Source organism: Bubalus kerabau, chromosome 1 (assembly GCF_029407905.1).
Source record: "Bubalus kerabau isolate K-KA32 ecotype Philippines breed swamp buffalo chromosome 1, PCC_UOA_SB_1v2, whole genome shotgun sequence".
Taxonomy (NCBI): Eukaryota; Metazoa; Chordata; class Mammalia; order Artiodactyla; family Bovidae; genus Bubalus; species Bubalus kerabau.
In genome coordinates this window covers 95,375,723-95,390,754 of record NC_073624.1, presented here as the reverse complement: position 1 = coordinate 95,390,754, position 15,032 = coordinate 95,375,723, and the positions used below count along the sequence as shown (strand labels likewise).

General features: G+C 51.1%; 1 protein-coding gene across 1 annotated transcript; it reads left to right on the top strand.

Annotated features, from left to right (window-relative positions):
• Positions 1–6,284: 6,284 nt before the first annotated feature.
• Positions 6,285–14,484, top strand: KRT78 (keratin 78). The gene is made up of 10 exons (XM_055566376.1): positions 6,285–6,883; positions 7,249–7,463; positions 8,504–8,564; positions 9,246–9,341; positions 10,155–10,319; positions 10,676–10,801; positions 13,102–13,322; positions 13,571–13,605; positions 13,687–13,785; positions 13,828–14,484. Exons 1-10 carry the CDS (start codon positions 6,518–6,520, stop codon positions 13,986–13,988), a joined length of 1,545 nt encoding a protein of 514 aa, XP_055422351.1. The 5' UTR covers positions 6,285–6,517; the 3' UTR covers positions 13,989–14,484.
• Positions 14,485–15,032: the final 548 nt, after the last annotated feature.

Below are 15,032 nucleotides of genomic sequence, written 5' to 3'. Positions count from 1 at the left end.
TTTTCAAATGAGTCAGCTCTTCGCACCAGGTGGCCAAAGTATTGGAGTTTCAGCTTCAAAATCAGTCCTTCCAATGAACACCCAGGACTGATCTCCTTTAGGATGGACTGGTTGGATCTCCTTGCAATGCAAGGGACTTTTTCTGGTCTTCAAAATATATTCCCCATGTCTTCCCTACTCCCCTTCCAGACTGCAGACACCTTGAAGGCAAGAACTTTCATTAACTTTTGTTTACCTTGGGCTGGCATGGTGTCTGACAGCAGCTAGTGTTTAATTAGTGTTGATCAGGGATGAATGTGGAGGAATGAGTTGCACTTTTGGATCTGCTGTGTGATCTTGGGCAAGTCATTCTACCTGTCTGGACTTTAGTTGGTTGAGGTGTCCTTCAACATGGACATTGCTAGGTCTCCTCGAGGAACACAGTGAGGTTGTTAATGGCAGACTCTGGAGTCGGTCTATGTGTGTGCGTGCTCAGTCACTTCGCTCATATCTGACTCTGCAACTCTATGGACTGTAGCCCACCAGGTTCCTCTGTCCATGGGATTGTCCAGGCAAAAATACTGGAATGGGTTGCCATTGCTTCCTCCAAGGGATCTTCCCAACTCAGGGATCGAATCGGAGTCTCCTGCATCTCCTGTATATTGCAGGCAGAGTCTTTAACTGCTGAGCCACTGGGGAAGCCCCGGAGTCTATCTACCTTTGTTCAAATTTTGGCTCCATTCCTACTAGCTGTGTGGCCGATTTTTTCTCTTTGTGCCTCCCTTTATAAGGTGGTGATAATCCTAATACCTACTTCATAGGGTTGGGTTGTTAGGATCGCATGGCTGCTCTATGTAAATGGCTTAGATAAAGGACAACTGGGTAGATTCCCAAACAGCTTAGCATAGAGCTACAGCTGACTTGTAGCTATATGGGGATCTGTGAGGAGCATGCTAGAAGGAGGGAACAGCAAGTGCAAAGGCTCTGAGGCAAGAGTGTTCCTGGCATGTTTGTGAAAAAATTAGGGGATAAACTAGGCTAGGTCTTTTTCATGCCCTGTACTTTCCCCAAAAGACATACACTGAGAGGATGTAAAATGGCAGAGGAAGGGTTTCTAGTGGCATGCCGCAAGGCTCTGTCCTTGTTTTCCTTCAAGACAAAAGAAGAATCCCTCACTACCATAATAACACATCTACTTGCACCCCAGGGCAGTCTCTCTCAGATTTTCCTTCCCATTCTGCATTCATATGTGTGTTCTCTATGGCACTGTATAACTGTACATTCTTTTCAGACGGGAATGGGGCCTTATCCATCTTATGTCTTCTGTATCATTTAGCTCAGTGCTCAGCCCACAGCAGGAGCTCAATAACACACACACACACACACCACACTTGTGCACATACACACACTCACACACACACACGCACACACACCCACACACATGACTACATTTGCTTGCTCCCAACCTTGTCAGGGAGTGAGGTGCTTTGGAGAACAGAATTGAGAGTTACAAGGATATCCAGAGGTTGAAAGATGAAGGAGATCCACAAGATGAAATTGAATGGGGAGTCATTTATTTAACAAGTGTCTACTGAGCACCTACTGTATTAGGCAGAGTTCTAAGTGCAGAGGATATAGAAGTCAGCAAAGAGACCAAATCCTCGCGTTCATAGAATGATATCCTAGAGCAGGAAGACTGACAAACAAAGTGAGGAAGTGAAATATATGGCATGTTAGAAGGTGCCAAGTGTTGAGTGGAAGCAGATAGAGCTGGGAAGCGGGTAGGAAGTGTCAGTGCATGTTTATAATAGCCAGGACACGGAAGCAACCTAGATGTCCATCAGCGGATGAATGGATAAGAAAGCTGTGGTACATATACACAATGGAATATTACTCATCCATTAAAAAGAATACATGTGAATCAGTTCTAATGAGGTGGATGAAACTGGAGCCTATTATATAGAGTGAAGTAAGCCAGAAAGAAAAACACCAATACAGTATACTAACGCATATATATGGAATTTAGAAAGATGGTAACGATAACCCTGTATGCAAGACAGCAAAAGAGACACAGATGTATAGAACAGTCTTTTGGACTCTGTGGGAGAGGGAGAGGGTGTGATGATTTGGGAGAATGGCATTGAAACATGTATAATATCATATATGAAATGAATCGCCAGTCCAAGTTCAATGCAGGATACTGGATGCTTGGGGCTGGTGCACTGGGACGACCCAGAGGGATGGTACGGGGAGGGAGGAGGGAGGAGGGTTTGGGATGGGGAGCACGTGTACACCCGTGGCGGATTCATGTTGATGTATGGCAAAACCAATACAATATTGTAAAGTAATTAGCCTTCAATTAGAATAAATAAATTTATATTAAAAAAAGAAAGTAGCAGTGAAAAATAATAAAGAAGAGGCAAACCTTCTAAGTAATATTTCCACCTTGCTTTGCATTTGATTGTCTTAATTGTCATAACTCAATCCTTGAAACGCTACATAAATGACACAATGCTTTTAGCCAAGACTTTTCCTCTTTTTACAGAATCATTATTACCTTCATCTGAGATCTGGAGATTCTGAATTTCTATGGGATTCACTGTATTTTAAGTTGCCTAAATATAAAAGTAAACAGATTTCCCTCGTTGAATTTTAACTGCATCTTGTATGAACTAAAATGTTGAATTTGTTTGTTCTCTTTTTCTCTTTTTAACAACCTGGAGACAGCTTTGTGAATGATAATGCCAGATATTGTTAGAACATCTGAATGAGAATCTCAAAATAACTTCTTTCTAATAAAGTTGTTGCTACTCAGAAAAAAAAAAAGAAGCGTCAGTGCAACTCGGTGTTTCAGTTTTGCAGCCAGAGACGGTGACTTGTAGCTCTACGGGGTTCTGTAAAGGAGCATTCTAGAAAGAGGGAATAGCAAGGGCAAAGGCTCTGAGGCAGGGGTGTTCCTGGCATGTTCGAGAAAAAATTAGGGGATAAACTAGGTTAGGACTCTTTCATGCCCTGTACTTTTCTCTCCTTATCATAATTGCAATTAAATACATGTTTAATTGCCTGTTCCATGTCTCTTTCTCTACTGGACTCTAAGTTTTCTTAGTGCGAGGGCCAGGCCTTGTTCACTGCTAAATTCCTAACTCTCAGCATAGGTCCTGGCACACAGGAGGTGCTTAATCATAATTTGTCAAGTCAATAAGTAAATGTGGGGATTTCCTTGGTGGTCCAGTGGTTAAGAATGCAGGGGTTGCGGGTTCAGTCCCTGGTCAGGGAGCAAAGATCCCACAAGTCTCAGGGCAACTATGGCTGTGGGCCACAGCTAGAGAAGCCCAAGCACTGCAATGAGAAGCCCTTGTGCTGCAACAAGGGTCCAGCGCGGCCAAGATTAAAAAAATAAGTTCAATGTGAATAAATGGCTATCGGGTAAAAGCCTCCACTGCACAAGCAGAACAGGCTTGAGTGCAATTACAGGGAAAGAGGTTGAGGAGTTGTAGCTGCAGCCAGAGATGAACTCAGGGTGGAGCAGTAAGAAAAGGGGCCGCTGGGGAGTGGAGAATACAAGTAGCTGCCCTGGCTGGGTATCCTCAAAGGCAGGACTGGGGTAGGCAGGGATTGTAGGGCTTGAGGTGTGGTTGAGGCTGTGACTTGGAGCAGGAGATTTAACCCAATGGGTAAAACCCACTGGAACTGTCACATGCTGGGTGTAACGTTAAGTCCATGATTTGAGCCATTCGCACTTTACTGCCCCGTAAGTGGGACCACTTTGTGTAACACTTGGGCTTCCCAGGTGCTGCTAGTGGTGAAGAACCCACCTGCCAATGCAGGTTAGACATGAGACTCCCAGGTTCAGTCTCTGCATCGGGAAGATGCCCTGGAGGAGGGCATGGCAACCCACTCCAGGATTCTTGCCTGCAGAATCCCCATGGACAGAGGAGTCTGGCAGGCTACAGTCCATGGGGTCGCAAAGAGTCGGACGTGACTGAAGTGACTTAGCATGTGTGTACCACTTAGCCTCTGAGGGGCCTAGTATTCAAATCTCCAAATCATTTTGTCATTCTCTCTATCATGGCATGATTTATCTTTTTTAAATGGAAGAAAACATGTTGCAGTAGTGTTTGAGAATTTAAGGGAATTCAAGAAGGTCCCTAGGTATAACTGTCATGAGTAAGAATTCATCTCTTAGGCAAGTGCTTTGAATGACTAGTGTAAGCCAGACCCTGAGCTGGATGGAGGGGTGGACAAGGCAGACACGGTGGAGTCATGATCAAAGGTCTGTTTATGGGCTGTTCCTGGGTCAGTGGTCTGAGCTGGGTGGGGGCTCAGGCTCCAACCTGATCAGCTGTGTGGGTGGCTTTGAGCAAGTCGCTCAAACCAGAGTGATGGGTCAAAGTAGGCTTAGAGGTCATCTGGTGCAATCTCTTAGATTACTCAAGGTTGCACAGTCTCTGCACCTACCCTAAACCCTATGGGGCCTCAGAGTCCTTAAGTGAAAAACAAGGGCCTTGGACCAGAGGACCTTGAAGCTCTCTGGCTTTAATACTCTGTCACGTGCTCAGTTGCTTCAGTCGTATCTGACTCTTTGTGACCCCATGGACTGTAGCAGGCCAGGCCCCTCTGTCCATGGATTTTCCAGGCAAGTATACAGGAGTCGGTTGCCATGCCCTCTTCCAGGGGATCTTCCCAATGGGGGATCGAACCCTCATCTCCTGAGGTTCCTGCATTGCAGGTGGATTCTGTAGTGCTGAGCCACTGGGGAAGCCCTTTTAATACTCTGAAACATTACAAATATGGGGAAGTTTCAAGTGTGACCTCTGCCCTTCACCCTCAGTACTGGTGGGGAGGGAGTGGTTGAATCCAGCCCACAGAGATCTTTCTCCAGAATGTTTGTGGGAGGAATGTGCCTCTGTGGAGTGGTCCCAGGGGGCAGGGTTTGGAGGTGGGTCCTCAGTGGGATTCAGTCCATTCCCCAGATTCTCTTTCTAGACTCCGAGTCCAGCCGCACTGCCTGCTCTCTACTCGGTCTGCCTGAATCTCTTCTTGGATCGTTTTCCTTCCTTCTCTTTCTCACCTGAGTCCTCACTCCCTCGATCGCCTTTGTTTTCCCCAGAGGAGGCCCGGCCTCTTCCTCCCCTTGAGGTCATCTGTCATTCAGTTTCCTTCCGGGTTGTCTGCTGGATGGGGCTATAGGGGAAGGAGGAAGGGACTTTTAATCCTCTAGAGGGAGGAGAGACACGCTCACCGTTGTCTGGTCCCAGGGGTGGAGCGTCTATGGGATTGTTTGCATTGCTAGGACTGACTTCCTCATAGCACATCTCTTGCGTGTTCATTATTCTGTGAGTCTCTGCACTGGCTTTGAGTTGCATTATCAAAGACCCCAGTACCCCAGCTTCAGGGTGCATCAGGCTCTAAGAAATGGTGGGAGGAAGAGGGAGAAATAGCCTGCCCATCATGGAAAGTAGACATTTTGGAAATTTCTGAAAATCAGAGCAGCCAGCCCTCCCTGCCCGCAGTGGGAGGGCAACAGGGGAGGCAGCTGAATGCTGCCTGGTTCCTCCACCAGGTGGGAGAATCGCTGAGTGATGAACCCTGGGGCTCCTCCAGTTAGCAGACTCTCAGGTCAGGGATTGAATCTATCCGGCGGCTGCCCCAAAGCTCCTATGTTTGTTCCCAGGCCCCAGGGGAAGACTGTTTCTAAATGCACATTTTATTTTAGAGCCTGGGAGCTCTGATGAGTAACTTGACAAATGCAGTGCGAGACCCAGGTTGCTGGGCCTGGTGCTGCGTGTTTGTGGAAGGGACACGGGCTGGGCTTAGGAATGCTTTATCTGCCGCCATCCCAGGTGGAGAGGCCTGGTTTGAGTGGGGTGGCGCCTTGTCGATGATTGCTGGGTTGGGCAAGAGGACGGACTTGGATACCCTGTTTTTCTGTTTCATTTCCAAATCTTGCAGTGTCTTTGAGCCAACGATGACAGTAACACCTCTATTAACCTCCTGGCTTCTCCTGTGCTGCAAAGAGCCTTCCTTCTTCTACTCTTGTATGTGGATCCTCCTTTGAGAAGTTGTGCTCCCCTGTCCAGCATCTGCAGGGCACTCAAGTGCTCCATTTGAACCCCCTCCATCTTCTTCTCCCCTTGAATGTGCCTTCCTTCTTACCCATCTCCTCCTCCAGGAAGCCTTCCTTGAATGACCCTCAGTGACTTTGCTCAGGGCCTTCTCTCCCCATTCCCCAGCACTGAAGTCCCAGTCTCTGGCTGCTTCCTGGTCTTCACAGAATGTGCCCACACTTCCTGTAGCCTGGGAGCTCAGAGGGCAGGCTCTGGGTCTCTTCCTTGGGCTCTGCACGTACCGGGCATCTATTCCCAGGCGTGTCAGAAGAGGTCAGCTGGAGCCAGTGACAGACACAGTCAGGCCAAGAGCATCTTGCTCTCCAAGGCCCAGCCCAGGCACGGGAGGGGATAAAAGTCTCGTGCCGGGCCTCAGGGCAGGAACTTGCTCTTGACGATCCTTTGCAGCCCTGAGACCTTCAGTCACTGCCATGTCTCTCTCTCCCTGCCGGGCCCGGAGGGGCTTCAGCGCTCGCTCAGCCTGTTCTGCCCAATCGGTGGGCCGAGGCAGGGCTGGCTTCAGCAGCAGGAGCCTCAGTTCCTTTGGGGGGTGCCGAGGAGGCTCTCGTGGAAGGACCTGGGGTTCGTGGGGAAGGCTAGGGGTGCGGCGCCGGGAGGGGAGTGGTGGGCCTGGGCTTTCCCTGTGCCCTCCGGGAGGCATCCAGCAAGTGACCATCAACCAGAGTCTTCTGACCCCACCGAAGATTGAGATCGACCCCCAGTTCCAGGTGGTTCGGACTCAGGAGACCCAACAGATCAGAGTCCTCAACAACCAGTTCGCTTCTTTCATTGACAAGGTGAGGGTCCACTCAGCTAAGCCCCTGTCTCTGTACCTGCCTCTGAGGAACTGTTTTCGATGGACCTGGGAATTGGGCAGTCTAGCCTCCTACTCCTTTTCTGATCACTTCTACAGCAAGGAAGTCCCTCTTGTGGTCTAACTGGAGTCTCTCTGGTTATGCTGAGGCTATGTTTAATTGGTGTTTTGAAATTCCCTTTATAGAAATGTCATTATAATTCATTGAGTGTGTGGGCAAATATTTATCAAAGGCCTCAAAGGCTCCAGGCTGGCCAGAGGGTTGCTCAGGCTAGAGAGTTGTCCCGGAGGCTGTGCCCAGGCAGGCAGTCTGGCAGGAGCCTCAGGAACTCTCTGCTTGTGCGGCAGGTGCGGTTCCTGGAGCAGCAGAACAAGGTCCTGGAGACCAAGTGGTGCTTGCTGCAGCAGCAGGGGTTGAGTGACAGACCCCAGGGCCTAGAGTCTTTCTTCGAGGCCTATCTGGTCCGGCTCAGGACACAGCTGGAGCAGCTGCAGAGGGAACGAGGGTCTCTGGACGCTGAGCTGAAGTCCTGCCAGGGCCAGGAGGAGGAGTATAAAGCTAAGTATGTGAACCACAGCATCCCCATGGGGCCTGGTGGCAGCTGGGAGGGCTTGAACAGGCTGTCTGCTGAAAGTTGTCCTTCCTCTGAGCTCCCGGAGTCACAGGATAGGCCTCCCCTCTGGCCCCTCTGCATCCCTACTCTCTCTGATTCCCAGGGGGCCCCATCTGCTGCAGGTAAGAGGCCCCCCAGCCCCTGATATCCAGGACTGGAGAGCCTCGATTCTAGCAGGCCCTGACTATGAGGGCCATGTTTCTGGTCAAGGTGGGGAGGGGCTTATTTAAAGAATGTTCCTGTGGGTTTTTTTCTTGAGAAATTCCTGTTGAGCAGGCTGTGGGCTAAAATGACTCAGATACTCTCTGGTCTCAGAGGGAGAAGGGAATGCACTTGGAGGGACCACCCCCGGGCCTGTGCATGATTCATGGCTGGCTGCAGTTCTGGGTTCCCCACGAGGTCACCTGGTGGCACGGGGAGAGCCCTGAAGCCACAGAAGGCTCCCGTTTGGTGACTGTGAGCAAGGAAAACTGTGTGGCCTTGAGCAAAGAATCTCACCTTTCCCAGCTTCAGTTTCCATATCTGTAGACGGGGATAATGCCTTTCTCATATTCCAGAGCCACTGGGAGGTTGGCTCCAGGGCCCAGGGGGAGGGTCCTAGAAAGACTGGGGCCAGGAGACCTGGATTTTAGATCTGCATGGGCCACCTAATTATCTATAACCTGGGCACATCTTATAATCTCTCTGATAAAATCCAAAATACCTGCTTCAGATGATGATTGTGAGTGGTAAGTGAGAAGTGTTTGAAAGTGCCTTCCAGACGTGAAGCTAAGTGACCCGATGTCATAGTGGACCTGGGCCGAGAGAGTGAAGAGGGACATAGGACATGACAGAACTTCCTGACAGAAGAATAGAGGTGCAGGCTGGTGGTGGGTCCTGCTTTGGAGCATCTAAAGCAGAGTGACCTTCTCTTGGAGACTGTGCTTGGGGAGAGTCCTGGGCTCTGATGCCAGCACCCTGGGCAGCGTCTTTCTGTGCTTACTTGGCAGATATGAGCATGAGGCCAACAGGCGTGCCACGCTGGAGAATGAATTTGTGGTCCTCAAAAAGGTGAGTGGGTTCAACTGTTCTACCTGAATCCTTTTTTTTTTTTTTTTTAAATTTGTTTATTAAGCTGCACTGGGTCTTAATTGCGGCATGGGGGATATTTAGTTGTGGCAGGCAAACTCTTAGTTGCGGCGTGTGGAATCTAGTTCCCTCATCAGGGATTGAACCCCAGCCCCCCGCTTTGGGAGCACAGAGTCTTAGCCACTGGACCCCAGGGAAGTCCCTCTACCTGAATCCTGAGCCATTCATTGTGCACAGAATCTGGGCTGCGAGAGCCGTGTGTGTGTGTGTGTCAGGGGGATTCTCAAGAACGACATGCTGTCACATGTCTACAGGGACCCTGTGGGGAAGTGGAACATACACACAGATACAGGGACCCTTGGACAAGATCTGATTGAGGGACTATGGGATTAGCTCTGGGAGTCACTGTGGGAGAGGGTGGGGAGGGAGTGGAAGAAGCCGAACTGGTTGGGATGAATTAGGGAAGGCTTCCTGAAGGCGGTGTGGGTCAGTGTCAGACAAAAGAGAGAGCAGGGCAAGGCGGGGCTGAAAGAGGAAGGAATGGGAGCTGGAGAGGGCCATGGGGGTGTGTGTGCTGGGCAGTGTGTGAACACAACTCCTGGGTCAGAGTGGGACCCCCAAAGAGGGAGTGGGGGTACATTGTTTTTGTCTTTCTGTCCCTAGGATGCAGACGGGGTTCTCCTGAGCAAGATGGAGATGGAAAGCAAGGTGGAGGATCTGAAAGAGTACATCTGCTTCCTGAAGCATCTCTATGAAGAAGTGAGGATTCTCCAGGGGCAAAAGCAATGGTCTGCCTTGGGCAGGCAGGATGAGGGAGGGGGACAGCACAGGCAGGCTCCCTGTGGCCACAGCATCGTGGGAGTGGCCGGGAGGTGAAGCCTGCTTAGCGTGACTTAGACACTGGTCATTCAGTCCTTTGACAAACAATTACTGAGAATGTACCAGGTGAATTGCTAGGTATTGAGAATATACCTGTGAATGACCAGACAAAAATCACGAGGCTGGGAGATAATAAACACAATAAGCAGTAGACCCGGTAAATAAGTAAATTACATAGCATGTTAGAAAGTGATAAATGCTATGGAAAAAGGAAAACCAGAGCAGGGAGAGGAGGACTGGGAACGTGGAGGGGTAGGGCAGGTGGCAGTTCCAAATAGAGTGGTCAGATGGCCTTATTTAGAAGATGAAATTGGAGTAAAGATCTGACAGAGGTGAGGAAGTTAGCCACATGGTGGGGGTGGTGCGAGGGATTCCAGGCAGAGGGAACCAGGAGCCTTCTGGTCTTTGAGGAAATGCAAGGAGGAAGAGGGAGGGGATGTGATAGGGGGTCAGGGAGTGATGTGGGCCAGGTGATGTGGGGCCCTGAGGATATGTTCCTTTGACATCCAGGAGTCCTCGGACTGCCCTCACTTCCAGATAAGGGGACAGGGCATGCTCAGTGGCAGCCGGCATGAATGAGGGCTGCCTCTGAAGGAGGGGGCAGGAAGTCAGGCACTCTGCCCACTTTCCCCGGGGCTCCAAGGGGAAGGGGAGCCGGGAAGCCATGGGACACTGAGTCAGTCCTGCCCGCAGGAGCTGGGCCAGCTGCAGACCCAGGCCAGTGACATGTCCGTGGTGTTGTCCATGGACAACAACCGCTGCCTGGACTTTAGAGACCTCATCGCCGAGGTCCGAGCCCGGTACGAGGAGATCACCCGGACCAGCAAAGCTGAAGCCGAGATGCTGTACCAGACCAAGGTGCCGGGACTGGGGGGCTAGCACTGATCTGGGAAAGACTGGTTCTCCCTGCCTGCCCTCGTGGGGCAGTTGTCCACCTCAGTCTGGCTGAGGCTGTTCTGATAACCTGTCTGGAGCACCAGGGCTGGGTGGGTACCATGTTCCCCTTCTCCGGGAGGGAGGCAATGCAGGGAAACCATGGGAGATGAGCCTGGAGTTCCACAACCTCATCCCACCATGTCCTGGTCTCAGTGTTTCACCTGCATTCCGGATGAGGATGTGAGGAGGCAGAGAGCCGGGGCCATGGTCAAAGGTGAGGGTCAAAGGTCAAAGGTGGGGTGCTGTCCACTGACGGTGCCACCTCTGTTCCCCTCCAGTACCGGGAACTTCAGGCATGTGCCCAGCTTCATGGGAACAGCATGAAGGAGACCAAAGTCCAGATCACTCAGCTGCAACAGACAATTAAGAAGCTGCAGAGTCAGATTGAGACCGTCAAGAATCAGGTAAGGGTCCCGAGCCCACAAGCCCTCTGTCTTATCACCTTTGTGCAGGGGTCACTGTGGGGTTGGTGTGAAACTTTGATAACTCGTTGGAGCTTCGTATAATTTGGGGTTGAGAGCACTTTGAGCCCCACGTCAGAGGGGTTCGGCTCTCCTCCAGGGGATTCTAGCTGCACGGGCTCGGCACTGCCAACCCCGGCATAGCCTTCTCACTGCATTCCGTGCCCACATGTGCTTGGTGCTTTCGGCTCCTAGGGGAGAGGGTTAATTCATCTCTTTTCTAATCTTTTCTTTTGGCACTTACTCCTCAAGTCCAGCAAGGACTCTAAGGCCGTGCACTGAATTTCCTGGTCCCCTGTTGGGGAGGGAGAGAACCAGAATCTCAGGGAGCGGGGGACATGGGCAGGATGGTGGGGTGCTGAGACCCCCTTAGGGTTGGGTGATGCTGCGGATGGGAGGAGTGGGGAGAGGTGGGAGGAGTGGGGAGAGTTAGGAGGAAGGATGTCAGGGGCAGGGAGGTGGTTTCCTGCCCCTCTTGGAGACCTTACTTCCAGATGTGAGGATTACAGATTCTTAAGTTTTCAAGTGTCTTTGCTCTCACTTTCCCCAAGCCCAAAGAATCGCTCTTTTGGGATCAACAGAGGGTTGAGAGCTGAGACCAGTCAGAGGGTTTCCTCAAGCACTTCAGCCTGATTCCAAAGTCATGTGTGGCCCGTGCACGTGTGAGCAGGGCACAGATCTTGGAGAAAGTTCTTGGAGTACAGATCATTCAAAGGCCATACTCAGTCTCCAGATGTCCTGACCTGCTCTCCTTTGAAATGCAAAGCAGGACCTGAGGTGAAGGTGACCAGGTCCTATTACTCAATTTGCTGCCCCTTTGTTTTGCCCATCATTTTGGACTTTTTGCTTTGGAAGCTTGGGGATTCTCTGGGGTGTCTGATAAGATACAGATTCCTGGGCCTGCCACTGGCAACAGGGAATCAGAGTCTCTAAGCGTGGAGCCCAGAAACCTGCTTTCTCAACAAAGCTCACCCAGGTAATGACGAAGCGCATGGAGTCTGAGCCCAGCGGCGAGCGCTTAGGAGAGTCATTATGTGCCCAAGTCTGGGAACCACAGTCCTCCCGTACAGCAAGGTGTCTTTCCTGGGAGAATCCCTCTTGGGGACCCACCCCCTATTACTCCTCCCTTTCATGCACAAGCCTGATGAACAGAGACTAAAGTAAGAGCAGTGGACTGGACCTCAGATGTCCTGGGTTAGGTCCCAGCTCCACCTCTCACCTCCTTTTCAGGGCTCAGTTTCTTCATCAGGAGAATGGAGACATTGTCCCCATCCATGGGGTGCTTTGTGGAAAATGAATAATGAGAGCCTTTAGGGAATGCCTTCCTTCCTGACCCGAATGTGAGGGTAAATCAGCTAGATGGCTGATTAGACAGGGATGCAGTCGTTCCTCTAGGAGTTTTCTACTGGATTGGAGAGGTGAACACAGAGAAAGTGTTTTTCAAATTGAGGCCCATAGTTTGATGGACTCTGACAACATCGGGACAAAGTATTTGAAATGGGGCTGTTCTAAAAAACACATGTATAATGACCCACCCAGGACAGGAGGAGCTGTAAGTACCCTGGGAGAGAGAAACTATTTAAGGGATGGTGCTGAGGATTAAGGCTAGGGGAAGAAATACAGCAAATCACTGGAGAAAGTGGCAAAGGAGATGGATACATTTCCTGTGGCTGCTGTGACAAAGTATCACAAACTTGATGGTTTGAAAGAACAGAAAACTGTTCTGTCTGGTCCAGAGGCTGAAGTCTGAACTCGGGGGTCAGCAGCTGTGCCCTCTGAAGGAGCTGGGGGAATCCTTCTTGGTATCTGGTGGCTCCAGGAATTCCTTGTCTGGTGGCTGCCTCACTCTCATCTCTGCCTTCATCTATTTCAGTGTCTGTATCCCCTCATCTTTTTCTTGGACATCGGTCACTGGATTTAGGGCTCACCCTGAATACAGTATGATAGCATCCTGAGATCCTTAACTCATTACATCTGCAAAGACCGTATCTTTCCAAATAAGGTCATGTTCTGGAGTTCTTGGTGGACATGACATTTTTGAGGACACTACTTAACCCGCTCTAGGACTTAAAGAAGCAGAAGAAGGAACCCTTCCTTTTAGAATGAGAAGAGCTGGGAGTGGCCAGGAATAATTTTGGGCTCATGAAATTACGGTCCATCTCAGCTTTTAAGTTATAGTAGGTGCTTTGGGGGCCTGTGCCATGCCGATAGTCACTTTCTCCCTTATCTCCATGCTTTGCTAGAATGCCAGCCTGCAGGTCGCCATTGCTGATGCTGAGCAGCGTGGGGAACTGGCCCTCAAGGATGCTCAGACCAAGCTGGCTGAGCTGGAGGCTGCCCTGAGAACCGCCAAGCAGGACATCGCGCGGCTGCTGCATGACTACCAGGAGCTGATGAGTGTAAAGCTGTCCCTGGATGTAGAGATTGCCACCTACCGCCGGCTGCTGGAGGGCGAAGAGTGCAGGTGAGGGGCTGGTGAGGGTCCTGGGGATGTGTGAGAGGTGGGGGTGGGGGATGCCAGACCAACACAGGATGCTGAGAGATTTCTCCACACTCTGAACTGCTGAGGGCCACCCGTTCTGCTGGGAGGGATTTAAAATTGGGGGATTTTATCTGCTCAGAGGGTGCTGCTCCAAGAGGCTGAAAAACACCCCGGGACACATTCTCTGCAGCCTTTCTTAGTGTTTCTTCCTCTTGTTTTTTCTCCGCTAGGATGTCTGGGGAATGCGCCAGCCAGGTCACTATCTGTGAGTATCAGGGGACTTTGGGAGAGGGGTTCCCATGGGGAATCGAGGACTCTGCTGTGACCCTGGCCCCTTTCTCGGCAGCTGTTGGGGGAGGCAGCACTGTCGTGTCTGGAGGAGCAGATGGTGGCCTGGCGGGCACTTGTGGACTTGGAGGCGTGAAAGGCAGCTTTGGGTCTAGTTGCTCCAGCGTCGTGAAGGGAGGCTCCAGCGTCGTGAAGGGAGGCTCCAGCGTCGTGACCGGTGGCTCCAGCATCATCCTGGGCTCTGGGCAGGGCCCCGTTGTGGGCTCTGGCTCTGTGTCCGGCTCTTCCTCCAGCTCCACCAGCCACACTATACTGAAGAAGACGGTTGAGTCAAGTCTGAAAACGTCTTTCACATACTGAGAGACCCAGAGGCCACCTACTCACCCCCGCTTTCCTGAGCCCTCTCAGGCCTTCTCATCCTCATCATTCCCGCTTCTGCGCTGCTGACTCTACGTCCACTGCCCACAGCCTGAGCCAGCCACAGGGGACTCTGCAGAAGTCAGCAGGTCCTGCCTGCTTGCTGTTCTGAATGCTCGTCCGGTCTAGCCTTGCTCTGCGTACTCATTTGCATCTTACTTGTCTGCTGCCAGCCCCAACCAAGAAGCACAGTGGCCAGCCTCAGCCCACCAGCCAGCCTCGTCCTCCCCTCTCTCTTCAGCCTTTGACCGAGCTGGGAAAACTCCTGATTGGGCTTGGCCAGATTGCATCTCCATCCCAGGAGAGAGGCTCGAGGCCCACTGACCAGAACCTGAGGGCTGGAACCACGGGCCACACCTTTGCCCTCTTCACCTGCCTCTGGGCCACCATTTCTGTATTTCTGTCCATTTATTTTCTGTGAAATAAAGCAGCACCCAGTTATCCCTGCAATGGGTCTTCCTTTCTTGCTCCCTCCCGTTCCCCTACTCCTTCTTTCCCATAAATTTTTTTGAGTGTCAGGACTAGGGTTACTCTGGTAAGTAAGATCAGCCCTGTCGTGCTCTCCTAACGTGTCTCTCTTACCACTTCTGTCTCCAGTATAACCCCTCCCATTCATGAGAGCCAGACCTTCCTTCTTGGAGCCCTTGGTTTCCAGGGACAGAGCGTGGTTTGGTCCATAAGTCATGTTTGACTCTTGCAACCCCATGGACTGTAGCCTGCCAGGCTCCTCTCTCCATGGGATTTTCCAGGCAAGAATACTGTGGTGGGTTGCCATTTCCTTGTAACTTGCCTTTTACAGCTAATTCACATACCTGGGGTTGGGAGATCAGGATTTGTGCTGAGGTTCTTTTGTGTCCTCTTGCTTCTTCCAGCTTCCTCCCAGTGATGTGCTGGTTCTAGCTCTACCCAGAGTGATAAGCTTGGGTCTTGTTATCTCACTTCCATCTCTTACCTCAGAACTTTAACCTGCCACTTCTCCTGGACAGG